The 27,476-nt window shown below is 38.0% G+C and overlaps 1 protein-coding gene across 1 annotated transcript in view; it reads right to left on the bottom strand.

Annotated features, from left to right (window-relative positions):
* LOC146780371 (hydroperoxide isomerase ALOXE3-like) overlaps window positions 1-27,476 on the bottom strand; it is a 343,450-nt gene that overhangs the window by 30,066 nt on the left and 285,908 nt on the right. The window contains exon 11 of the mRNA XM_085636765.1: window positions 664-785. Within this exon, the coding sequence (XP_085492891.1) occupies window positions 664-785 (122 nt within the window). The remainder of the gene's footprint in view (window positions 1-663; window positions 786-27,476) is intronic.

The following is a 27,476-nucleotide window of genomic DNA, read 5'->3' as shown; positions in this document are numbered from 1 at the left end:
CTTCGCGTAGTGCTACTTCGCGAACTACGCCCAGCACTATTTGAAATTCAATGTCTGGGGGATATTACATTTTGCCAAAGTTTCTACAGATTTACAATGAAGCTCTCCAATCCAATGGCATTGACAGTATTGTTGAAAGTGCTCTTTGAGTTCTAGTACATTGAAAAATTGTATATAATTATAGATAAGATTTAGTTATGAAACCAAAATTTGCATTTAAACAGCAATTAAAAAATGAAGTACACACAGAAAATTAATTCTAAAACGTGTTAGAAACTTTTCATATCCTAACTTGGGACGACACTTCAAGCATGAAAATTCTTAAAACTTTTGATTTTGCAACCTGTCTCAATGTTTAGTGGTTAGGATATCAAGCCATCAAGGATATTAAGGAAGAGGTGTGGCGCAGAAGCCAGAGCGGGATGACTGCAGAGCGCGGGTCTCCCGCATCGATTCCAGCACTGGTGGCACCTCAGCATCGTGTGACTCTAGGCAATAGCTCATGTAATCTCCCAGACAGCCCACAGCACCTTGAGACGCTTAGAGGTGATTACTTTGCACTTTACAAATACCAGATTGTTATTATTAAGCTATAATCAGTGAGAAGAATGTGAATGGGGAGAATGAACAAAAACACTTGGCAATGAGTTGAAGCAATCTTACCAGAGGATTTCCTTTCCAGGAAGCCTTCTTTGAAGATCTCCCTCACCCATGCTTGAAGCTCTTGGTCTTTCTGGATGCTCTCATCACCCTTATAATAGCACTCCACAATACCAGACACATAGCTAAGAGCAAGAGAAAATGGAGTAGAGTCAATGGATGAAAGACCACATGGAACACTTCCAAATCAAGAGAGATCAAGCTCTGCTTCTTACTACAGAGAAAGAAATTGTATTTCATCTAACATTTATTTAGCATGTGTTTATAAGTCAACTGTATGACAATAGTTTGACATATGTCTCCTACTGAGATTACGCCTGTTAGGTTCAGCAGACAACCATACCCGATTTTTGTTAATTCAGTCTGTTTTCCTCAAATGAAACATAGCTACATTTAAAACTAAGATTTTTTGTAAAGTTTAAAAGTTGGCAGTGGTTCCCATGGGCAAGCCTTCTTTTAATTTCACAAAAGGAAGTGGGACCCTGCGGGCTCCCTTCCTCTTTGTGAATGACTCACCACCTCAAGTCAGGAGTTTGCAAATTGGTTTGCAACTGGATTTTAGGCATCTCATACCAACTGAGTATTTTAAATGAACACCTATAACTCACACCTTCCGAACAGTGAATCAGTATGGGTTTGTAATCCTATTTTAGGACCCAATACAAGTTTACCAATTACTAAAAGGTGACTGAACTCAGGTTCAGATTATTTGCGATTTTAAAATAGGTTTGTACATCTCGCCCAGGGCCGGACTGGGAAACAAAACTGGCCATGGCAAAGAGCTTGGCCGGCCCCCCTGGGAGCCGCCGAGCTGTTTGGCCGATTTTGTTACAGGGGCCGATTTTGCAGCTATGCTGCAAAAACGGCCCTGTAACAGAAACGGCCCCCAGGGGCCCAAAATCAGCCCCCACCCTGCAACCCACCGGGGGAATGCCCGGTGCCCGCTACAGCCAGTCCGGCCCTGATCTTGCCCCAATATCCCCATTGGTGTACACGTTCATCACATCTCCATTCAATAAAGCAGTGTTAATGTGTGTTCTCTATACTCAATCAAGAGCAGACACTTAGGGCAATATGTACAAAGCCATTTTGCATTACCAAATTGTGTGAATTGCTATTTCAGCCACCTAGGAAATACAAAATGGTTTTACTGTATGTATGAAAGCCATTTTCGATGGTCAAATTTGAGAATTCCATCATGTAGAAATCGCATTGTTTGCATTTTGAAACTAGAAATCACAAATTGGTATTATCAAATAGTGAATTGCTAACACTATCTACAATGGATTTCCTAATTGTGATTAGTCACAAAATGGCCATTTAGGAAACGCAAATACCATCACTGTGTAACAGGTGGTAATGAGGTGCAAAGGAAAAAAAGTCACCCAAAATGCTTCTGGCTCTTCCAGAATGGCAGCTCTGTATGTCTTGGCAAGGAGGATGAGGATTGTGCATGGTAGGCAGAGAAGGAGGAGGAGAAAGGGTAGGTTATTAAGGGTCAGGGGCACTCTGAGCAGACTGAGGGGGAGATTTAAAGCAATGCAATCCCACCACATTTAAAGTAATGTGTTGTCTACACCTTTTAGCTTCTGGCAGTTACCAGCGATTTATAGCAGTGGCAACGGGAGTATCACAAAGTGCCTTTTCTAGGTTCTTTAATAGGTTTATGAACATCATGATTGGCAAAGTGAACCAATATGTTTCTTTTAAAACACTCAAAGATATACAACACCCAAAACTAATGTTTTATCGGGTAGCACTGTTTCCAAACATTATTGGTGTGTTGATGGCGCACATTTTGCCATATGCCTACTCCTCTTCAAGTGAATGTATTTATATAAACAGGAAAATGACCCATTCACTCAATGTACAGATAGTGTGAGATGCCTCATGCATCATAACTGACCTTGTAGCCAGATTTTTAGGCAGCATGCATGACAGCTTTATGATATGCAAACAGTGGAATAAATAACAATTGCTTAGGGTGAATTTGGCGATGGTTTATTTTTAGTTAGTAAAGGAATTGCAAACTCAATTAATACAGTGCTCAAAAATATGTGTTGCAAATAATCTAATTATTTCTCCTTCTCATACTATTTAAAAAGACAGTGCATAGGCCTTGTGCCCTTGGATACTGACACCATATTTGCATTCAAGGCCCAGAAGTGAAAGACAGTACAACAGGGAACATAAAACCAACCGATCAGTAATTGAACAGAGTTTTGGAATTCTCAAATAATTTTTTAGATGCCTACACATTACTGGTGGAGCACTGCTCTACAGACCAGAGACCTGATGCAAAAAGATTGCCACATGTGCCATTCTTCACAACATAGCCATGAGGAAGGGCCTTCACAACATCAACATAGAGCCAGAATCATACTCAGAAGAAGGGACACAATCAGCAGATGGTCAAGCCCAATGCACAGAACACAAACAACTATTTTTAAGGTAACAATGATGACAGCATCTAAGAAATAGCCAACACACATAATGGTAATGTTTTTCCATTTCTGAAATAGTACCTTTTATTCAGGTTGTAATAAGTTATTGTTATTGTGTATCATCAACTGTATCTTTATGGATTGTTATGTTTAAACAAAGCAACACTTTTTGGAAACACAAACATAACAAACTAGTATAATACATCAGAGTGTATACAAAAATCACATTTAATGACCTGTGGTGTTGGTCACCTTCTCAGCAGGACTTGGCTTTGGAGTTGGGTATATATAGGATCCAGATGTGTGTCGGCGGGTTTGCCTTGTACAGCATTCATCTGGGAAAGATATGCCACTGAGGCTACAGCCTACTTCGCTTTTAGATGGTGGTAAAATGTTAGGGACAGACGCTGTCACTTGGACCAGCCTGCATGCTTAATTATGAGAGAAGTGCCCTGTGTCATTTTAGATGTTCACAGTTCTCCTGACACAAGCAGCGGTAGCCGCTGCCAATTGATTGATTGATTTTGTAAATGCTTCATAGTGTGCCATGTACTACTAGTGACTGCAGTTTTGCATATTTTACTCCTTTTCTATGGTAGAAATCTAGTGAGCCTTTCTGCAATTGCAGCATTGAATGTGACATGCTTTGAAGATGCCTATTCACTGTTTTTATCTGTTTGGCCTGCAGGCGCTGTACTTTGATGATTGATTTCTCAAGGCCACCAATAATTGAGAACTGTCTGACATAGAGACATTATCAGTGTGAACTGTTTACAGTTGGACTTTACGTTGTCTTTGTGTCCTGCTCATAAAAATTGTTGCTTTCCTTCCTTGTGGTTTCACTGACAGAATATTGATGTAAATAATATAGAATGCAGAAATATCAACTTCCTATACTTAAACAGGTAAGTACAAAAATATGAAAACAAAGAAATTGATGTAAAAAATATAGTTGTACAAAATATCGATTTTTACATATATATAAAATAAAATAATACATATTAAATATGCTAAATAATAAAATAATATAAAAAAGAAATTAGATTGTAATATACATTTTAACAAATATAACAAATAAACTTAATTAAAAAAAGTTAAACACATACATAATCATTGATATACATATATATATATATTCACTGAAAAAACCATAGGTTTCACACACGTTATAGTTAGGAATTAGCATTTAAAAAACCTTGCAAATTCACTGAAAAAACCATAGGTTTCACACATGTTATAGTTAGCTGGACATTTCGTTCGTAAAAAAACAATGAAATTCCCCCGTTATAGTTAGTTCAGCTAACTATTACTCGCGCGCACGCAATCCACTGCTGATGATGTCACATATTACATCACTCATGACATGGTCAGTGACATCACTCATGACATCTCAAATGACATCACTGATGACGTCATCCATTGAGTATGTGTTTCTAAACAGTTTTAATATGTTTAATATATAGGGAAAGGCCTGTTGAAGAATAAATGGGTGTACAAGTGTGTAAATGGATGATTTTCTGTGGTGCGTAACTGACTGTATAAGTGAGTCATTAAATGTATCTTACTACAGACTAGTGACTAAACTGTGTGAATGTCTGTATGTGTCTGTATGTTGGTGTATAAGTGGCTGCATAGTTTTGTGAATAGCTATATGAGTGTCTATATGAGTTATTGATTGCTTGTCTGAGTATCTGTATGGGTTCCTGAGTATTTGTGTGGGTAGGGTGTGTGTTACTCTGTGACTAGATGTGTGAGTGGGTGATTCAGTGGGTGCATGGTTTTAAGAGTGCATCTGTGATGAACTGTGTGGTTGAGTGAGTGTATGTATGGGTGTGTTAGGGATTGAATGTATATCTCAGTGGTACATTTGTGACTAACTACATATTCGAAAGGTAGTATATATGCCTGTAAGAGTATATAAGTGGGTAGATGTGAGAGTGTGTGATTGTGAGAGTGACTGTATGGATGAGTGTGTGCTTGTATCAATGATTCTATAAGAGCGTAAGAATGTGGTACTATTTTTATGAGTAAGTGACATTGAGTGTGTATAACCGCATAGGTGTGTAAATGGGAGTGTGATTATTTGCATGACTGACTAGGTGTGAGAGTACCTCTATGGATGATTGGTGGTGTGTCAGTGTCTATGTAGGTGTATAAATGCATATGGAGTGACTGTAAGTATGAGTGACTGTACAGGTGAATGAGTGGAGGTGTATGTAGACCTAAGAGTAAATAAGTGGGTATGTAGCTATTGGTATTGGAGTATCTATGGTTTTGAGAATGGAACTCTGAAATTTTTAGTCGGTGTATCAAAGGTTATATTAGGGTGTGAAAAGATGAGGTAATTTATCACATGGATGACTTCATCAGTGATGTCATCAGTGATGTCATTTGAGATGTCATCAGTGATGTCATGAGTGATGTCACTGACCATGTCATGAGTGATGTAATATGTGACATCATCAGCAGTGGATTGCGGGCGCGCGAGTTATAGTTAGCTGAAGTAACTATAACGGGGGAATTTCATTGGTTTTTTACGAACGAAATGTCCAGCTAACTATAACATGTGTGAAACCTATGGTTTTTTCAGTGAATTTGCAAGGTTTTTTAAATGCTAATTCCTAACTATAACGTGTGTGAAACCTATGGTTTTTTCAGTGAATTTGCAAGGTTTTTAAATGCTAATTCCTAACTATAACGTGTTTGAAACCTATGGTTTTTTCAGTGAATTTGCAAGGTTTTTTAAAAGCTAATTTTAGATTTTTTTTTTTTTTTAGATTTTTTTTTTTACAATATGCTACCTATGTATATAATTATTGACTTAATGCATCCTGCAATATGGGATGGCTCACCTTTTTTATAAAAATCTTTAGATCTAATTGAACAGCATAGTTTATATCTTCTACAAACCTCTAAACATTGTTTTTTTTTTTTTTAACCCCTTCGATGCGGCGCCGATTCCCGCTGAGCGCTGACCGTTTCTTGCGCGGGCGTGGTCATGACGGAACGGTTCCGTCATGAGCACAGCTCAACCGACGCTCATGACGGAACCGTTCCGTCATGAGCGCCGAAGGGGTTAAAGGGATTTTTACCGTGCGCGAACCGTAAGCTTACGTTGCGTGCACGGCGCGAACCGTAAGCTTACGTTGCGTGCACGGTACGGTACAAGTACGGTGCGCGCACGTTGTTTCCATAGCTACGTACTACGTGTGCGTATGCGTACGTGATTTACGTACGCATGCGTATTTCGTCTTCGATGCGTACGCGCGGACTCCGTACGCGCATGCGCGCGTGCGTCTTACGCGCGTCCGCCTTACGCGCATGCTCCTAATGCACATGCGCGCGTGTGTTATACGCGCGTGCAGCATATGCGCATGCGCGCGTCTTACGCACGCGCATGCGTACTTGTACCGTGCGCGCACCGTAAGCGTACGTTGCGCGCACGGCAAGTCATGTGATCAAGAAACAACACTTTTCATTGGTTTAAAGTACTTTCAGTTCCAGAATCTTCCTATACCACACCCATTCCCCTCATTATTTCTTCTGATTCCCTGGGAGAAGGAGCTGAACTGTTTTTGGGATACAATGGCAGAGCGGCAATCATCTTCTGGGAGTGAGCAGGAGAGCCTTATCAGACAGAGACAGAGGAAACAGAAAGATTCTTTTGTCTGGCAATATTTTACATTTCCAGAGGGGCAGAAGAAAGTCAATGCTCCATTAGTCACCTGCAAACTTTGTGGACGTGTCTTATCTAGAGGAGATCCTAAGAAGAAGTACTCTTTTAGTATCTTCACTATGTTCAGGCACATTAGGGATGAACATCCTGCGACTTTTGCTCGAGCTACTAGAGAAACCCCTCCAGCAGCTCAGCCGAGCACATCTGCAGAAGCTCAGCCGAGTACATCATCGGCAGCTCAGCCGAGCACTTCCTCTGCGGTGGGAGAATCACCCTCTTCTGCTCCTCTGGACATTTACCCTCGGTTTCAGAGTGTACATATAAGGTGCAATACTTGCTACGCTCTTAGTGCTTTTGGGGAGTCCGGTATTCCTCTTATACATAATAAGATACAGCAGCACAAGTGCGGCACCTTCTAATATTGCCATTCTTTCCTTCCTCTGTCCCTGTATTAACACAACGGCTCTTTTTAGAGCCACCTTACCTCAAATTTTTTTTTTTTTTTAAACATTTTTTTTAAAAAAATTCCAGCCGTGCACGCACGGTGTGCGCACCTCTTGTTTTCTTTTTAAATAAAATGTTTTTTTCACCCTTCATGGTCCTTGAGGGACCACAAGGGGAATGAGAAAAGCAGAGTGAGGAAAAGTGAAAAAAAGGGAGCATGAAATTAAAGGGCTGAAAAATACAGATATTTCAAACTTACCTGACCCACAAAATAAATTAATTATAAATAAAAGTTTTTTTTAATTGCTAGAAATAAGGATTAATTTTCCTAAATTTTCTTTCTCGATCTGAAAAAAAAGAAAAAAATTATTAATATTTAACAATACATTTTAGAATACAGTAAACATATTTTCATATTTAACAAAGTAATGTTTTGCCCTTTTTTTGCTGTTTTCAGAATATATAGAATTTCACTGCAAATTGTGAAACCAATTGCATTCATCACTTAGAAGAGATTCTGGGCTTTTTTTAAACAATCTTTCAGATTGTTATTTTTTTTGCGCGCTGTTAAGTAAAACATACCTTTATAGAAATGTAACATATTTAATAAAAATGTCATGTAAGAACAATAACTTTTTGCAATAAATATCGTCTGTAAATCTTGTTGCTTAAGAATAATATCTGTCAAAGAAGTCCACAAGAGAAATGTTTACCTTTCCATGGGGCCAAATGGTAATTTTTAAATTCTTTTTTGATGAAATATCCAATGGTAATCCAATAAAATCGCAATAATGGTTTGTTCAGATGGTGCAATTTGTATCTAAAATTTTGGTTTTAGAAAAATTAAGTAACAATTTGGTAAATCATAAGGCAAACGTTGCTTGAAAATCAATTGAGAATCATTACACTGTGTCCATCCTTTTTCACATTTAAGATAAACTGTGTAATGACCAGAAGTTATAGAAGGTCCAGCATGAAAAATTATTGCAACCGCAACAAAAGTTTTTCCAGATATTGATAATTGATGTCCTGTAAACTTCTTTAATAAAGTGTCCAATTTTGTACCATCAGCTCTACAACGTTGCATCATTAAAATTACATACTGTCCATATTTATGTAAAAATAACGTTGAAAACATGTCTGATTTACATTGAGAACATTCCATGTTGCGATTTGCATCTTTAACTAATTTACTAAAAGTCACTGATTTACTCTTTGGTAATGTTAAATATATGAACCTTTCAGAATCAACATTAGAGCTGCATGTGTTCAAACAGTTTTCACAACTATGTTCCCATTTATAAGAGACGCCTAATATATTTTCTATTTCTACCCCTTCATCTTCCAATACCATAAGCATATACATCAAGAATTCCTGTGCATCTTGCTGGACATTTTGAGTAAACTGTGTACATCCTGAACATACATCTAAAAGATTTCTAACATCAGAAGCACTTTCTATTTTAGTTTTATCATTACTCAGCTTCTCATAAAGGAGACTCAGCCGAGAACATAATCTTTTTTCATGATTTACTATTATCTGCTCTTGCAAAATTTCAAGATAAAATACAACATTGAGCACTACATTTGCGTAGCAGTTGACACCAGAGCTATTTTCAAAATGACAACCAACAACCTCTTCAACACTGTTCTTTTTCTTTTTGCTTGCAGTCACATCACTCTCTTTTTGTTTTCTCTTCTGTACATCCTCATTACAGATATTCTCAAATCTCCTTTTCCGACAAACAACACGTTTTTCAAACACAGGATACTGACCTAAATGAGGAGCATAGCTTCTTCTTAATCTATTATACTCCTTTACACAGTTTGCATCAGCACTTACTTTTGAGTCATCAAAGTCTATCATGAATAAACCAGATATTTGTTTCACGCGTGACAAAGCAACATATGCCATACCTTCTTTAAACACAGTAGATACAATGTTTACAAATGCACTATCTACAGTTAATCCTTGAGATTTGTGAATAGTTACTGCATATGCTAGAGAAAACGGAAACTGCTTCCTACGTACATATAAGTCTTTCACAAGCAAGAAATGAACTGAACAACAACAAATGTCTTTAACCTCTTCAATCTGATCAAATTTTATTTTTAAAAATTAAATTCCAACTTTTTTCTGGTAATTAACAAAACCCACAACTTTACCCATAGCTCCGTTCACTAAACCTTTCTTTACATCCAAATTACGTCTTAAAATTACTCGACAGTTCATACATACATAATGATTCTTTTCTAAACCGGCTGTTCGAGATGTTTTTCTCTAGAGAATCCAATTTACTTGTCAATTTGTCAATATCATAGTTATTCCTTCATGTTGTATTTTATCCACAGCTTCCAGTTTGACAATCTCTTCATTTTCCAATTTCAAAAGTTCTTGATTGAATATAGAGCATTCATGTAGTGTTGGCATTAAGCAGATTACAGTATTTTTTCCAGCAATGTTCTTGTATATTTTCTCTGGAACTATTTGTTCTGTTGGAAAAACATTACATAGCAATCGACTCTGTAAAGCTTTTCTGCCATGTTCTGTGAGTAGTCCAATTCTGATATCTTTGAGAAAACTTGCATAATCCTCATCATTGGCTTGCCGCATATTGGTAATGAGTTCTTTGTACTCAAAGTATGTCCAAATATTCACATTACCTATACTTCCTAATTACTTTTTCGTGTCTTCATGTGTAAGGGTTTGAAAAACTGGTTGTCCTTTAACTGGAGTAAGCTGCAGAAGATTTCCAAAAACTATAACATGTTTTCCTTCAAATAGCACGTCATAGTTTGTCTGTAGAATTTGCTGCATTCTTAAATGCACAAAGGCAAGCATTAAGTTTGATACCATGCTTACCTCATCAATGATGAGAACTTTCATTTTTTTCAATACTCTTGCAACTTCAAAACATGCTTCTCCTGTTAGCTTGTGGTATTGTATTTTGTTCTCGTGCTCTACTGGTAACATTAGCAAACGATGCAGGGTAATTCCTTTTATGTTATATGCTGCTAACCCAGTTGGAGCAGTAACAACACAAGACAAAGTTGAATCTGTTTTTTGCTGTAGGTAGCTTCTAATTACTTTAATCAAGAAACTTTTTCCAGTTCCGGCTTGTCCACTCACATACATTCTGATTGGTTCAAACGATGTGCATGAGCACTCTTTATTTTCATGTAGTAATCCGTGATCAATTCTTTTTCTGACTTCCTCATAAATTTGTTGTTGTTCATCATTCAGTCGTTGTTCCATATTTGGTAAGTTTATTAAATCTTCCTGAGCTTTATTCATAGCTTTTTCGACTTCAGTCATGGTTATTGCAGCTTCATTTTCTACGATTGGTTGTCCTAAAGGATCTTGACTGAACGTCCCAGAACTTTGACTGTCTTGAGAACTGTCTCTAGCTACTTCAGCTGCAATTGTTGCTTCTTGTTCAATTTCTTCATTTAACATTTGAACATAAGTTGAGAAAGTACTGCATTCCATGCTATCTTTGCAAGCATTAAAGGAATCTTCATAGCTCTGAAAATCTCCAAGTAGTTCGTCCTCTGAACGCCAAAGTTTAAACAGCTGTAAAAGTGCCAAGTAGTAAAATTCCTTTTTGTCAGTAGTGTCACAACTCAGCTTCCGGTGATTAATCAAACTTCCTTGTGTTTGTTTCACCAAACATCCTTCCTCACCAGTGACTTTATATTTTTCATTGTTGATGTCTTCTGTGGTATTCCGTTTATAAATGTAGTTCTGCAGCACTTCATATAGACAAATGTTCTCAAGATGATGACTTCTTTGTGGGTAATATGTGTCCAACATGTTTGTTCTTAAAATGTCTGTACTTTCAGGTTCGTTCTCTGCTAAATATTCAATTTCTCGAACAGATTTCAGTACCCGATTTCTCATTCCTGCAAGGCCTAAACTTACCCAAATTATTCTTCTGGATTTGGAGTACAGACTTGCAGATTATAATCTATCTGAGCATTCGTAGGATCCAATTTCTCGATGCGATAACATCTTTAAACTGAAACTGTATAGCTTTTTACTGACAGTCTTCTCGTGAGAAATCTCTTCCCACATTTCTTTCAATTCCGTTTTCTCAGATTTAGTGATGTAAGATGTGACATACTGAGCAACAGCAATAGAATTGCCAGCTACATACTGTATATCCATGTTAGCATTCCACATGGATAAAATGACTGGGTTGTTGTCATTTATATATTTTGACTCTTCTTTTCTTCTTAGGTTGTAGGTATTCTTAGGCGATTTTCTTGTAATAGTATGTTGCACAGCTGACATAAAACTGTTTACTCTTCCTTTTGAAAGAACAGGTCGTGGAAATCCAAATCAATATTTTGTGTAGAATTTATCTTTACTCTTTTACTTTCGTCAACAGTATTTTCCACACCGATGTCTTTGGAAACGTAAAACTTGCTCCTTTAAGTTTTTTTCTTCTGTGCTTTTAGGTATAGCACATGTTGCATATTCTTCAATGAATGATAAAACTGCATCATCAGAATCTGTTCCAAATTTTGGGGCATCCTTGATCCACAACAGCATATGAATATGAGGAGCACCTCTTGCTTGGTACTCTTTTCTCCAAAAGAAATCCACAACTTCTCCAAGAAGTGGATTTTTTTTATTGCAGATGAAGGACATCATAGCCTCAAATCTATGATTGAAATATCTGCAAACATTAACCGGATCCAATGAGCACAATTCTCCTGCTGTCTTGTATTGGATATTTTCAATATTTGAATTTGCCTCTCGAAGAAAATCCAGTAAATCATCCCAACCGTACACAGCACAGATAAGGGTAAGGAACCATGTAGGAGTTCCTAAATTCCGTAACATACATTTCAATTCTCCATGGCGTCGGTACCAATATTCATTAGTTCCTCACTGACAAGCCATCAAATTTATCAATTGAGATTCCAAATGATCATCTCGCTGTTGCACTTTGGAGTACATCTACATAATGTGTCTGCAAAGGATTTTATGAACAGTTTTTAAAATGTGATTTACTGCATAAGATAGTGCAGACAAGTCACTTTCAAATAAAAGATGGAACAAATAAGGAATACTTTGACGAAATCTTGGATCTTCTGCATATAATCTTGTAGTCCGATACTCAGAAGCAGGAATCTGTACTGGACGTTCATCATATCGTCCACCTTTTCCCGTAGCAAACAGCTGGGGAAAACAACGAGCTTCCAAGCTCTCCTCCCATACACTCACGGGACTTCCTTGTGCTTTTTTCATCTGAAACAGATCAATAGTGTTTCCCATAACTTCTTTAGAATGAAGAGGATGTATGCTGAAATGTTCATAAATTTCTTCTTCTTTTGACTTATCCACTTTTTTAATGTGCCCAGCTGGTATTCCTGAGTCTGCTAGTAAAACTTCTTCATCTTCATCCATATAAATTGTTTCATACCATTTATTATTTCTTTTCAAATATAAATTTGCTCTTTGTACTTTTCGTACATCTACCAGCTCCTGCCAAATTTTCTTATTCTTTGTTGGTACTCCATTAACCAGAATAACTAATGGTTCAGTTTCCATTCTATCTGCATCAATGGTTTCCATATTTTTTTTCAAATCCAATGGCAAATAGTCAACTCTTCCTTTTAAACCTCTTTGTAAATCCGAAGGAAGTAATTTACCTGTTTTGGACTCCATACGAACTATAGTCTGAAAAGGATGGACACATTGAATGAGTATAGACTCATATGTATTTAAATCACTAAGTTCTGCAGGTATTTCAACCAATTCTAAATTATTATGTACAGCTCTTGCTGGCATTTTATTTTCTTCTAACTTGTTATAACAGTATTTACAAATACGGTGATATTCACCCAAATCAAAACAATTTTCCAGAAATAAATATGTAGCAAAATCCATCCACTTAGTATTATTTTCTTTTTCACTTTTTTTATAGAGATCAACATACCTTGTTTGATTTTTATAATGGCTTCCCCGGCAACAAATACAAGTAATATTTGGTCTTTCATTAGAGATGATAGTAAATTTTGTCATTTGATCTTCAAATGTTTTACTAACAGTGGGTTCTACATTCTCTTCCACATTTTCCTCAATAACTATGTCATTTTCTGCACTTTCTTGCTCTGGACCAAAGTAACAAAACTGAATATCATCAGTAACCTTCACTACATCTGATACAGATCCACGGAACAGAGCATTATTCAACTCATTTAACTTTAGTGCTGGACTTTTAGCAAAATACAATGTTCTCACAAACTTTCTCATTTCAGTATGATGAACAGCCAGCATCCTAAAATGGTGAAAAACACTTTGGCAAACTTTCCTAGATAGACAAGCAAGAGAATGTCCTTGCAAACTAGTATTCTCTCTCACTCTGCATGGGTCTAGACTTTGAAGCACCTTAATCTTCTGTTTAACACTCTTTTTACTATATTCTCTTAGGAAGTCACGTAATTTATCAATAGATTCCTGTCGCACAGTGCAAATACTACTACAATTTCAAGTGTACACTGGGGCTTTAGGACGTCTCCCCATAACCTCATCAGCTAACACTTCTTCCTCATTTCTTGGAACCATTTTCTCCTTTTCCATTACACAACCATCTTTAACTTCATAAGCTTGACCATTGGTGTCAACTGCATGCAACAAACTATTACTTTGAAGATAACTCTCTTCATTAAAAAATGGCTCAGTACTTGAACTATGCTTCCATTCTCCTAAGAACACTTTACAAAAGTTATTTTTTTTCACTACTCTTTTCCTTTTGCTTTGTGACTTCATTGCTTTTACTAATTTTTCTAATCTACGCATCCTGTTCAAAATTAAAATAAATAGTTTTCGTTTTATTTCCAAAACCTTAGAAACAATTTTTTCAATATATTTCTTTTTTTTATAAAATTTGGTTTTCTTCTTATATTTTTTCACTTCCTTTAGCAAATTTAACATCACTCTTCTCTGAAACATTTTTCTACGAATGTTTTTAAAATCTATTTTTCGTGTTAAGTCACTCTTTCTTACTTCTGATTCAACATTGGCTTTTCGTATTTTCTGTCGACTCTGTTGTTGTTTTGTACTTGAAACACTATTTGCAGTGCATATTTTCTTAACATTTTTTCTTTGTTTGAAGATATTTTTTAAAAATTCCTTAGTCTGCTTACCAGAAGTCTTTTTATTTTTTCCAACATGATGTTCTTCAACTATTTTTTTGGGTCCAGTTTTCTTCAAATATAGATGTTGTTGCTGTTCTTTTCTCTTTCTTGACTTTATAGGCATCTATAATTAATTTCACTGTTGTTCAGCAATACCTGAAAAAACTAAAAAAAAAAATACCTTTATGTAATTTTAACTCGTTACCATTTTTTTTTCAGAGCTTTTCAAATCCTATCACATGACCTGTCCCTTTCCTACAACTCCAAGTCTTACAGAACAAGAGCAACACAAATTAAATCTATGACAACAATTCCTGAGTGCACACAGACTCATGGTGTGAGTCTAGGCACAAAACATTTTTTTTGGTTGATACCAGTACACCTTAATTTATGGCGAAGACATACTCCATAATATCTGACATGTTCAAGGCAGTTAAATATCTCACTCAAAATAAAATGTAAAACACAACTTTTAAAGTGGTAGGAAAATGTACCATGCTATTTTCAAATGTGTTTGCATTTGCCTCTCATTTGTGTGAAAGTGATTTCTGCTGAATGCTAACCATCACAGTTCTTGAAAACAAGCTGCCCCTTTCCTGCGAGTGCAAGTCTAACAGAGCAAGAGCTACACAAATTAAATCTCTGTGAAAAATTCCTGTGTAAAGACAGACTCATGGTGTGAGTCTAGGCACAAAACTGTTTTTTTGGTTGATACCAGTACACCTTAACTTATGGTGAAGACATACTCCATAATATCTGACATGTTCAAGGCAGTTAAATATCTTCCTTAACATAAAATGTAAAACACAACTTTTAAAGTGGTAGGAAAATGTACCATGCTATTTTCAAATGTGTTTGCATTTGCCTCTCATTTGTGAGAAAGTGATTTCTGCTGAATGCTAACCATCACAGTTCTTGAAAACAAGCTGCCCCTTTCCTGCGAGTGCAAGTCTAACAGAGCAAGAGCAACACGAATTAAATCTCTGTGAAACCTTCCTGTGTACAGACAGACTCATGGTGTGATTCTAGGCACAAAATAGTATTTCTGGGTGATACCACTGCACCTTAACTTATGGTGAAGACATACTCAATAATATCTGACATGTTCAAGGCAGTTAAATATCTCACTTAAAATAAAATGTAAAACACAACTTTTAAAGTGGTAGGAAAATGTACCATGCTATTTTCAAATGTGTTTGCATTTGCCTCTCATTTGTGTGAAAGTGATTTCTGCTGAATGCTAACCATCACAGTTCTTAAAAACAAGCTGCCCCTTTCCTGCGAGTGCAAGTCTAACAGAGCAAGAGCAACACGAATTAAATCTCTGTGAAAAATTCCTGTGTACAGACAGACTCATGGTGTGATTCTAGGCACAAAACAGTATTTCTGGGTGATACCACTGCACCTTAACTTATGGTGAAGACATACTCCATAATATCTGACACGTTCAAGGCAGTTCAATATCTTCCTTTACATAAAATGTAAAACACAACTTTAAAGTGGTAGGAAAATGTACCATGCTATTTTCAAATGTGTTTGCATTTGCCTCTCATTTGTGTGAAAGTGATTTCTGCTGAATGCTAACCATCACAGTTCTTGAAAACAAGCTGCCCCTTTCCTGCGAGTGCAAGTCTAACAGAGCAAGAGCAACACAAATTAAATCTCTGTGAAAAATTCCTGTGTAAAGACAGACTCATGGTGTGAGTCTAGGCACAAAACAGTTTTTTTGGTTGATACCAGTACACCTTAACTTATGGCGAAGACATACTCCATAATATCTGACATGTTCAAGGCAGTTAAATATCTCACTTAAAATAAAATGTAAAACACAATTTTTAAAGTGGTAGGAAAATGTGTGAAAGTGATTTCTGCTGAAAGCTAACCATCAAAGTTCTTGAAAACAAGCTGCCCCTTTCCTGCGAGTGCAAGTCTAACAGAGCAAGAGCAACATGAATTAAATCTCTGTGAAAAATTCCTTTGTACAGACAGACTCATGGTGTGATTCTAGGCACAAAACACTATTCCTGGGTGATACCAGTACACCTTAATTTATGGTGAAGACATTCTCCATAATATCTGTCATGTTCAAGGCAGTTAAATATCTTCCTTTACATAAAATGTAAAACACAACTTTTAAAGTGGTAGGAAAATGTACCATGCTATTTTCAAATGTGTTTGCATTTGCCTCTCATTTGTGTGAAAGTGATTTCTGCCGAATGCTAACAATCACAGTTCTTGAAAACAAGCTGCCCCTTTCCTGCTAGTGCAAGTCAAACAGAGCAACAGCAACACAAATTAAATCTCTGTCAAAAATTCCTGTGTAAAGACAGACTCATGGTGTGAGTCTAGGCACAAAACAGTTTTTTAGGTTGTAACCAGTACACCTTAACTTATGGTGAAGACATACTCCATAAAATCTGACATGTTCAAGGCATTTAAATATCTTACTTGAAATAAAGTGTAAAACACAACTTTAAAAGAAGAATCACATTTCTAATATTTATATCAAAATGCACCACATACATCCCCTCTCAAAGTCATAACTCACCTTTAAAAGTAGTTAGTTGAGAAAGAAATGTGCCACTCACACAGCAGATTATCAGAGCCACAATCTCTGAACTGTACACCTCTCAGCAGAACCAGTAAATGGCAATGTTTCCCTCTCTTTTTTCACACATATACATGTTAATGTCAAATCACAGTCCTTCCCACATTTTCTCAAATGGAATAACACATTTCTATTGGTTGCAAATTTCAACCCTTTTCCAAATCATCCCTTCCCCCAACATGACTTCTGCCTGCTACCATAGCAACAGGTCATGGAACACTGGTGTGAGCAGAGAGGTCAGAAGTTCAGCACACAATGTTTCTAATCCAAAGAGCAAGAGTGCTTGACTTTTCAAACCTAACAGCAAATCCAAAGTAATGTTCTGTGGGAACCCATTTTTCTGAACCAATACAAAACATGTTTTTAAAAATTTAAACATACAACCTAGTTTTTAGTGTTGTATGGTCTGAAACAGCCAATGCTTTCTTTTTATTTTGAAAAAAGTATGTAAGCCTCCATTTTACAACTATCTTTCTTTTCATATTGCCATTCTACTGAAAGACACCTTCTGAGTGCATCCAGATCTCCTTGGAAGATGTTCACAGTGTGGATTATAGGTCACAGCTATGTTTTCTGGAGTGAAAAGTTTGCAGAAAAAAGAGGTATTGTGAAAGATCTTGCTTTGCCAAATGTAGACATTAAATGGATTGGTCAGAGAGGGTTAAAGTGGCACCAATTAATGCCTTTGGTGAAAACCTTTCTACATCTCCCACAGCCTAACCTTATTATTGTGCACTGTGGTGGAAATGACCTAGGCACTTTAACAGGGGTAGGTCTGGAAATGCTTATTAAGGACACCTTTGTGCAATTGATGTCACTTTTTCCACAAACTGCCTTTGTATATTCTAATATATGCCAAAGGCAAAAGTGGAACTGGTCCTACCAACATTGTCCGCAGATTGACAAAGCAAGAAAGCACGTCAATAAGTCTGTTTCTGCTTTCCTCAGAGACTATGGTATGGGTTCTATATACCACAACAACTTGCGTTACAACATGCAAGGCATTTATAGAGGAGACGGTGTACATTTCAATGATGAAGGGAACAGAGTCTCCCTCTTGAACTTTAGACTCTGCATCGGTAGTTACTTGTAGGTACCAAAAAACACTCAATGAACACAACAGCTCTTTTTAGAGCCAACCAACATCCAAACACTTATTTTTTTTTTTTATATATATTTTTGCCGTGCGCGAACGGTGCGCGCACCTCGCGATTTTTTTTTGCCGTGCGCGAATGGTGCGCGCACCTCGCGAATTTAAAAAAAAAATTAAAATCTTATTTTTCGCCCTTCGGGGTCCCACTGTGACCCCCTGACAAACGCTAGGGGGTGAGGAACTCCCTACCCTGCCCCCTTTTCACGTTCTCCACCTTTCCTTTTCAGTGTGACAGACAAAATGGCAGCCGACACTTCCTGATTTCGACCAATTCGAATGTTTACAGACATATAACAACCAATCAGAATTACGCTCGCGCATGTTAGGGTGCGCGCATATAGATATGTATATGCTTTTAAATGCTATTTTCTGAGGAACTAATGAACAGATTGACTCCAGACCTGCAAAAGGCACTTCCCTGACCTGAGGACTACTTCTCTCCCAAATTTCAAGTAATTCTGTTCAGCCGTTCGGGCTGTACCTTCGACTAAAGGTCCTATGGGAAAATGCATGGGGAAAACGCGTTTTGGGACCCCCCTACTGGCGGTCGCCAGTAGATAGTTATAGTTAGGACTGTGTTTCCATAGGAAATCCGCAACATTCTATTTGGAATAACTTTGGCGCCGATTGACGAATCCTCGCAAAATTCTCAAAATAGGTGGGGCGCTCCGCTCCGCTCCTTCCCTGAAAGTCTCGGGGGGATTCGTCAAGCGGGGGCTGAGAAAAAGGGGGGGCCCAAAACGCGTTTTCCCTATGCATTTTTCCATAGGACCTTTAGTCCGAGCTACAGCCCGAACGGATGAACAGAATTACTTGAAATTTGGCAGAGAGGTAGCCCTCAGGTCAGGGATGTGCCTTTTGAAGTGTAAATCTGTTCAGTATTTCCTGAGAAAATAGCTATAGGCGCGCTCCGAGCGCGTACCGTAAGCTTACCGTGCGCGCACGCCGCCGTGCGCGAGCGCGATTCTGATTGGTTGTTAGATCTTAGTAAACATTCGAATCGGTCCAAACCAGGAAGTGTCGGCCGCCATTTTGTCTCTCGCACTCTGAGGGGGTGAAAAACAAAGGTGGAGAACGTGAAAAGGGGGCAGGGTGGACAGTTCCTGACCCCCTAGCCTTTGTCAGGGGGTCCCAGAAGGACCCCCAAGGGCAAAAATTAATTGTAATTTTTTTTCGAAAAATCGCGGTATGCGCGTAGCGTACACGCACGGCGTAAACGGAAAAATTCCGTGAACTTCGCGTAACGATTCCACGACTACGCGTACCGTACGCGCACAGCAAATTTTTTTTTCCAAAAAGGAGAGATTAAAAAAAAAAAAAAAAAATTGTGAGGTAAGGTTGGCTCTTAAAAGAGCCGTTGTGTTAATACAGGGATAGAGGAAAGAAAGAATGGGAATATTATGAACGTCTACAAACGTGCTGGTCTATCTTATTGTTAATAAGGGAAACACTGGTCTCCCCAAAAACAATAAGACCACAACACGTTGTACACCTCATTGAAACCCTCCGAAATCGAGGGTTAATCTCCAGAGGAGCTGAAGAAGGTGATGCTCCTACCTCAGAGGAAGGGCTCAGCTGAGCTGCCGATGATGTATTCGGCTGAGCTTCTGAGGTTGGGCTCCGGTGACTTACTGAAGCGTTTTCTTCAGTATGTCGAGCAAAGGTCCTGGGATGTTTATCCCTAATGTGTCTCATCATAGAGTGATTTCCAAAGGAATACTTCTTCCTTGGATTTCCTCTAGATAAAACACGGTCACAAAGTGTGCAAGTGACCAATGGAGCATTCACCTTTTTCTGCCCCTCTCGAAAATTAAAATACTCCCACACAAAAGAATCCTTTTGTTTCCTCCTTCTCTGTCTGATGATGCTGCTGCTAGGCTCACTCTCAGAAGAGGACTGCTGCTCTGCCATTGTATCTCAATGTCAATTCAGCTCCTTCTCCTAGGGGATCTCAAGCAGTAATGAGGGGAATGGGTGTGGTGTTGGAAGTTTCTGGAACTGAAAGTAGTTTAAACCAATGAAAAGTGTTCTTTGTGGATCACATGACCTACCGTGCGCGCTCCGCAAGCTTACGCTACGCGCTCGTAAACAAGTACGCATGCGCAAACGTGACATAAACATGCGCTTACAAGGCGCTTACGGAGCGCGTACGTAGGACGCACTCGCGCATGCGCATTACACGCACCCGCATAACCGCGACGTTGGTTTCACGCAACGCGCATGCGTGTATGCGTTGCCGAAGAAGTACGCAGGCGTGCGTACGTCATGTACGTATCACGTAAGCGCACCGTACTTATGACGTACGGAGCGCGTAGCGTCAGCTTACCATACGCGCACGGCAAAAAATCCATAAAAAAAAAAATTCAAAGTTTCAAGGGTTGTAGAAGATAATAACTATATGTAAACATTGATTTTAAAAAATTTAACTATTCCATAATGCAGGATATAGTACATATATTATTTTATACATAGGTTGGATATTATTTTTTAACAAAAATCTCCCAAAAAAATTTGCATTTAAAAAACCTTTGAAATTCACTGAAAAAACCATAGGTTTCACACACGTTATAGTTAGGAATTAGCATTTAAAAAACCTTGCAAATTCACTGAAAAAACCATAGGTTTCACACATGTTATAGTTATCAGGACATTTCACTCGTGAAAAACCAATGAAATTCCCCCGTTATAGTTAGTGCAGGCAACTATAACTCACGCGACCGCAATCCTCTGCTGATGACGTCAGATATTACATCACTGATGACATATGTGTTTTTCTGAAAAAAAAATATTTGTAATATATGTATAGCTAAAAATTAATGGAAGAAGACATGGGTAAATAAGTGTCTAAATACAGTGATGTAATATCAGACGTCCTCCGCAGAGGATTGCGGTCGTGTGAATTATAGTTGCCTGCACTAACTATAACAGGGGAATTTCATTGGTTTTTCACGAGTGAAATGTCCTGCTAACTATAACATGTGTGAAACCTATGGTTTTTTCAGTGAATTTGCAAGGTTTTTTAAATGCTAATTCCTAACTATAACGTGTGTGAAAACTATGGTTTTTTCAGTGAATATATATATATATATATATATATATATATATATTACCTACTGGCGGTCGCCAGTAGGTAGTTATAGTTAGGACCACGTTTCCATAGGAAAACCTCAACATTCTATTTTGAATAACTTTGGCGCCGGTCGACGAATCCTCGCGAATTTCTCAAAATAGGTGGGGCGCTACGCTCCGCTCCTACCCTGAAAGTCTCGGGGGGATCCGTCAAGCGGGGGCTGAGATAAAAGGGGGGTCCCAAAACGCGTTTTTCCCATGCATTTTTCCATAGGACCTTTAGAACGAGCTACAGCCCGAACGGCTGAACAGAATTACTCAAAATTTGGCAGAGAGGTAGTCCCTATGTCAAGGAAGTGCCTTTTGTAGGTTTGGTGTAAATCTGTTCAGTAGATTCTGAGAAAATAGCCTTTAAATCAATATATATATCTGAGCCCGCTTACGGTACGCTTACCGTACGCTTACGGTAAGCGTACGGTGGCGTGCGCGAGCGCGATTCTGATTGGCTCTTAGATCTTAGTAAACATTCGAATCGGCCGAAACCAGGAAGCGGCGGCCGCCATTTCGTGAGTTTCACTCAGAAAAAAAAGAGTGAAAACAAGGAAAGGGGGCAATGAGGAGAGTTACAGACCCCCTAACATTTGTAAGGGGGTCAAAGAAGGACAGAAAAGTACAAAAAAAACATTTATTGATTTTAAAAAAAATCACGGGGTACGCGTACGGTAAGCGTACGGTAAAAAAAATAAATAAAAAAAGAAATGAAAATCAGATTTAAGTGTTTAGATATTAGGGGGCTCTAAAAAGAGCCGTTGTGTTTATGAAGTGATTTTTTAGTGGTACCTACAAGTAAGTACCGATGCAGAGTCTAAGGTTCAAGAGGAAGACTCTGTTCCCTTCATCATTGAAGTGCACACCATCTCCTCTATAAATGTCTTGCATGTCATAACGCAAGTTGTTGTGGTAAATGGCACCCATACCATAGTCACGGAGGAAAGCAGAAACAGATTTGTTGACGTGCTTTCTTGCTTTGTCAATCTGTGGACAGAAATGATTGGACCAGTTCCATTTTTGCCTTTGGCATATGTTGGAAAACACAAAGGCAGTTTTAGGGAAAAGTGTAAACAGTTGTGCAAAGGTGTCCTTCATAAGCATTTCCAGACCTACCCCAGTCAAAGTGCCTAGGTCATTGCCACCACAGTGCACTATTATGAGGTCAGGGTGTTGGATTTGAATGAAGGATTTCACCAATGGCATCAATTGGTGCCACTTTAACCCTCTCTGACCAATCCATTTAATGTCTACATTTGGCAAAGCAAGGTCTCTCACCATACCTGTTTTCTCTGCAAACTTTTCACTCCAGAAGACATAGCTGTGCCCTACAATCCACACTGTGAACATCTTCAAAGGAGAACTAGATGCACTCAGGAGGTGTCTTTCAGTAGAATGGCAATATGAAAAGAAAGACAGTTTGGAAATGGAGGCATACATATTTTTTTCAAAACAAAAAGAACTGATTGGCTGTTTCATACCATTCTAGAATAAAAACTAGGCTGTATGTGTAAATTAATAGAAGCATGTTTTGTATTGGTACAAAAAAATGTGTAACCAAAGAACAGTACTATGGATTTGCTGTTAGGTTTGAAAAGTCAAGCACTCTTGCTCTGTGGAATTGAAACATTGTTTGGCGAACTTCTGACCTAACTCAACACAGCAGTGTTCCATGAGCTGTTGCTATGGTAGCAGGCAGAAGTCAAGTTGGGGGAAGGGTACTAGGCAGAAGTCAAGTTGGGGGAAGGGTACTTTTGGAAAAGGGTTGGTTTTCAACCAATAGAAATGTGTGATTACATTTGAAAAAAAAGGGGGAAGCACTGAGATTTGAAACTTACAAGTATATGAGTGGAAAAAAAGAGGGAAAGTTTGCCATTATCTGGTTCTGCTGAGAGGAGAGAGGTGAACACAACAGAGATCCTGGCTCTGATAATCTGCTGTTTGAGTGTCACATTTCTTTCACAACTAACTAATTTTAAAGGTGAGTTTACAGTTTGAGAGGGGATGTATGTGGTAACTTAAGAAATGAATAATAGAAATGGGAATTGTTTTTGTTGTAGTTACACATGGTGGTTTCATAATGTGTCAGTCTGTAAAACTGATTTTCACTTGCCCCGAAAAAAAAAAGAGCAGTAAGTGTGCTTTCAAATTGGCAAAGAAATTTCGTTTTGGGACTAATGTGAACACATGACTCTGTGTGCAGAGAGGAATTATAGGCAGAGATTTATTGCGTCTTGCTCTGGTGATTTCACAGTTGCATTAGATGGAAAGGGGGAGCGAATTTTTGGGGGAAGAAGCAGAGTCTTAGCACACACCCATGTGCTTGCCATGTATAGTCATGCACAGTATTTACAAGCGAGTGGGGTTTTCAGGTTTCAGTCTGTAATGCAAATACATTCAGCATCACTAAGGCTGGTTGCCCTTGCTGGAGTGTAGGCAGTCACCGAGAATACACATGGTGGTGGTCTGAAAAAACAGTTTGGACATGTGCATTTAAATAAATCAAAAAAAGTGGTTTCATAATGTGTCAGTCTGTAAAAGTGATTTTCACTTGCCCCGAAAAAAAAAAGAGCAGTAAGTGTGCTTTCAAATTGGCAAAGAAATTTCGTTTTGGGACTAATGTGAAAACATGACTCTGTGTGCAGAGAGGAATTATAGGCAGAGATTTATTGCGTATTGCTCTGGTGATTTCACAGTTGCATTAGATGGAAAGGGGGAGCGAATTTTTGGGGTAAGAAGCAGAGTCTTAGCACACACCCATGTGCTTGCCATGTATAGTCATGCACAGTATTTACAAGCGAGTGGGGTTTTCAGGTTTCAGTCTGTAATGCAAATACATTCAGCATCACTAAGGCTATTTGCCCTTGCTGGAGTGTAGGCAGTCTCCGAGAATACACATGGTGGTGGTCTGAAAAAACAGTTTGGACATGTGCATTTAAATAAATCAAAAAAAGTGGTTTCATAATGTGTCAGTCTGTAAAAGTGATTTTCACTTGCCCCGAAAAAAAAGAGCAGTAAGTGTGCTTTCAAATTGGCAAAGAAATTTCGTTTTGGGACTAATGTGAAAACATGACTCTGTGTGCAGAGAGGAATTATAGGCAGAGATTTATTGCGTATTGCTCTGGTGATTTCACAGTTACATTAGATGGAAAGGGGGAGCGAATTTTTGGGGGAAGAAGCGGAGTCTTAGCACACACCCATGTGCTTGCCATGTATAGTCATGCACAGTATTTAGAAGCGAGTGGGGTTTTCAGGTTTCAGTCTGTAATGCAAATACATTCAGCATCACTAAGGCTGGTTGCCCTTGCTGGAGTGTAGGCAGTCACCCAGGATACACATGGTGGTGGTCTGAAAAAGCAGTCTGGACATGTGCAATTAAAAAAATCTAAAAAGTGGATTCATAATGTGTCAGTCTGTAAAAGTGATTTTCACTTGCCAAAAAAAAAGAGCAGTAAGTGTGCATTTAAATTGGCAAAGAAATTTCGTTTTGGGACTAATGTGAAAACATGACTCTGTGTGCAAATAGGAATTACAGGCAGAGATTTATTGCGTTTTGCTCTGGTGATTTCACAGTAGCATTAGTAGGATTACCTCTTGAAAGTACACGCTTACACAGCCTACAAGTTACTAAGGGTGCATTTACCTTTTGCTGGCCTTCAGGAAAAGTAAAATAATCCCAAACATAAGAAGGCTTTTGTTTCCTCGCTCTCTGCCTCAAGACAGTGCTGCTGGTGCTAGCCTCACTCTCAGAAGGGCTCTGCTGTTCTGCCATCGTATCCCAAAGACAAACCAGCTCCTTCTCCCAAGGGATCACAAGCAGAAATGAGGGGAATGGGTGTGGTGTAGGAGAGTTCTAGAACTGAAAGTAGTTTCAACCAATCAAAAGTTGTGTTTCATGATCACATGACCTACCGTACGCTTACGGTACGCTTACGGCAAAAGTGCGCATGCGCGTAAAAAAGACACGCTGCTACGCAAAGTGCGTAACTATACGCAAGCGGCGTAGAAAGATTACGGACGTTGCGTAAACCGTACGCTTACCGTGAGCTTACGGTACGCGTAAAAAAAAAAACTGCAAATAAATTTTACATGTTTATTTTAAAAAATATATTAAAAAAAACATATTAAAGAATTTTAAAAATTTAAGCATAGTCTTTATAAAAGGTAAGAAAATTAAATTAAAAATATGTAAGAAAAAATAGAAGAATAAAAAAAAAATTAGCATTTAAAAAACCTTGCAAATTCACTGAAAAAAACATGGGTTTCAAACACGTTATAGTTAGGAATTAGCATTTAAAAAACCTTAGAAATTCACTGAAAAAACCATAGGTTTCACACACGTTATAGTTAGGAATTAGCATTTAAAAAACCTTAGAAATTCAGTGAAAAAACCATAGGTTTCACACATGTTATAGTTAGCTGGACATTTTACTCGTAAAAAACCAATGAAATTCCCCCGTTATAGTTAGTTCAGCTAACTATAACTCGCGCGCCCGCAATGCACTGCTGATGACGTCACATATTACATCACTCATGACATGGTCAGTGACATCACTCATGACATCACTGATGACATCTCAAATGACATCACTGATGACCTCACTGATGACATCATCCTTGTGATAGAGTGGCAGACCTCCTCTTCCCCTAATAAAACCTTTGATACACACATTCAAAAATAGAGACTAAAATTTACAAAACAATGGACATACCAATAACAGTTACAACAACCTCTTCAGTAATTCTAAGATCCACATACACATCCACTCATTCACCAACAGTCCAATACAGTCACTCATACATGTACTCACTTATCATATGTACTCATACACCTATGCATCCTGTTACACAATGCCACTCATCCATAGAGCTACTCACACACATAGTCACTCATGCCAATAAAGAATCAAACATACATTTACTTGCATATACAGTTATACACACACCACCACACTTACTTCTACGGAAACTTACACATACTTAGTCTTTTAAACAATTACTTATAGAAATACATACTTATTCATACAGGAACTCTTTCAATCTCTCACTCTCACATATACTCACATATATAAACCAATAGTCACATATACTAGTTTTAAACATATGTAGTTACTCATAAAGACACTATTGAGACAGTCATTCACTCACTAACACACCCATACACACACTCATCCACCCATGCAGTCCTGCACACATGATCTGTTCAACACATACAAACAGTGAGTCACTCATTCATGCACCTATGCACTACGTCATACCCCCCACCGAACCATGCAGACACTCATACTGATACTCAAAAAACCAACTAATAACCTATATAGACACCCATGTAGCTACTCTCCAACCCATGCAGCCACTTATACACAAAGTGAGAGACTGATACAGATATTTATATATTTAAACATTACTCACTAAGCCATGTATTCACTATGATACACTTAATCAGTCAGTTACACAATCAATTTTTCAAAAAGAAATCATCCATTTAGACAGTAATATACCCATTTATTCTTCCATCGACCTTGAGATATACATATATAAAACATATTTAATTTTCAGAAAAACACACATTCACTGGATGATGTCATCAGTGAGGTCATCAGTGATGTCATTTGAGATGTCATCAGTGATGTCATGAGTGATGTCACTGACCATGTCATGAGTGATGTAATATGTGACGTCATCAGCAGTGCATTGCGGGCGCGCGAGTTATAGTTAGCTGAACTAACTATAACGGGGGAATTTCATTGGTTTTTTACGAGTAAAATGTCCAGCTAACTATAACATGTGTGAAACCTATGGTTTTTTCACTGAATATATATATATATATATATATATTCACTGAAAAAAACATGGGTTTCACACACGTTATAGTTAGGAATTAGCATTTAAAAAACCTTAGAAATTCACTGAAAAAACCATAGGTTTCACACACGTTATAGTTAGGATTTAGCATTTAAAAAACCTTAGAAATTCAGTGAAAAAACCATAGGTTTCACACACGTTATAGTTAGGAATTAGCATTTAAAAAACCTTAGAAATTCAGTGAAAAAACCATAGGTTTCACACATGTTATAGTTAGCTGGACATTTTACTCGTAAAAAACCAATGAAATTGCCCCGTTATAGTTAGTTCAGCTAACTATAACTCGCGCGCCCGCAATGCACTGCTGATGACGTCACATATTACATCACTCATGACATGGTCAGTGACATCACTCATGAC

The sequence above is a fragment of the Triturus cristatus genome, chromosome 12 (assembly GCF_964204655.1).
Source record: "Triturus cristatus chromosome 12, aTriCri1.1, whole genome shotgun sequence".
Lineage (NCBI taxonomy): Eukaryota > Metazoa > Chordata > Amphibia > Caudata > Salamandridae > Triturus > Triturus cristatus.
Note: the sequence above shows the minus strand (reverse complement) of the source record. Positions and strands in the feature narration are given on the sequence as shown.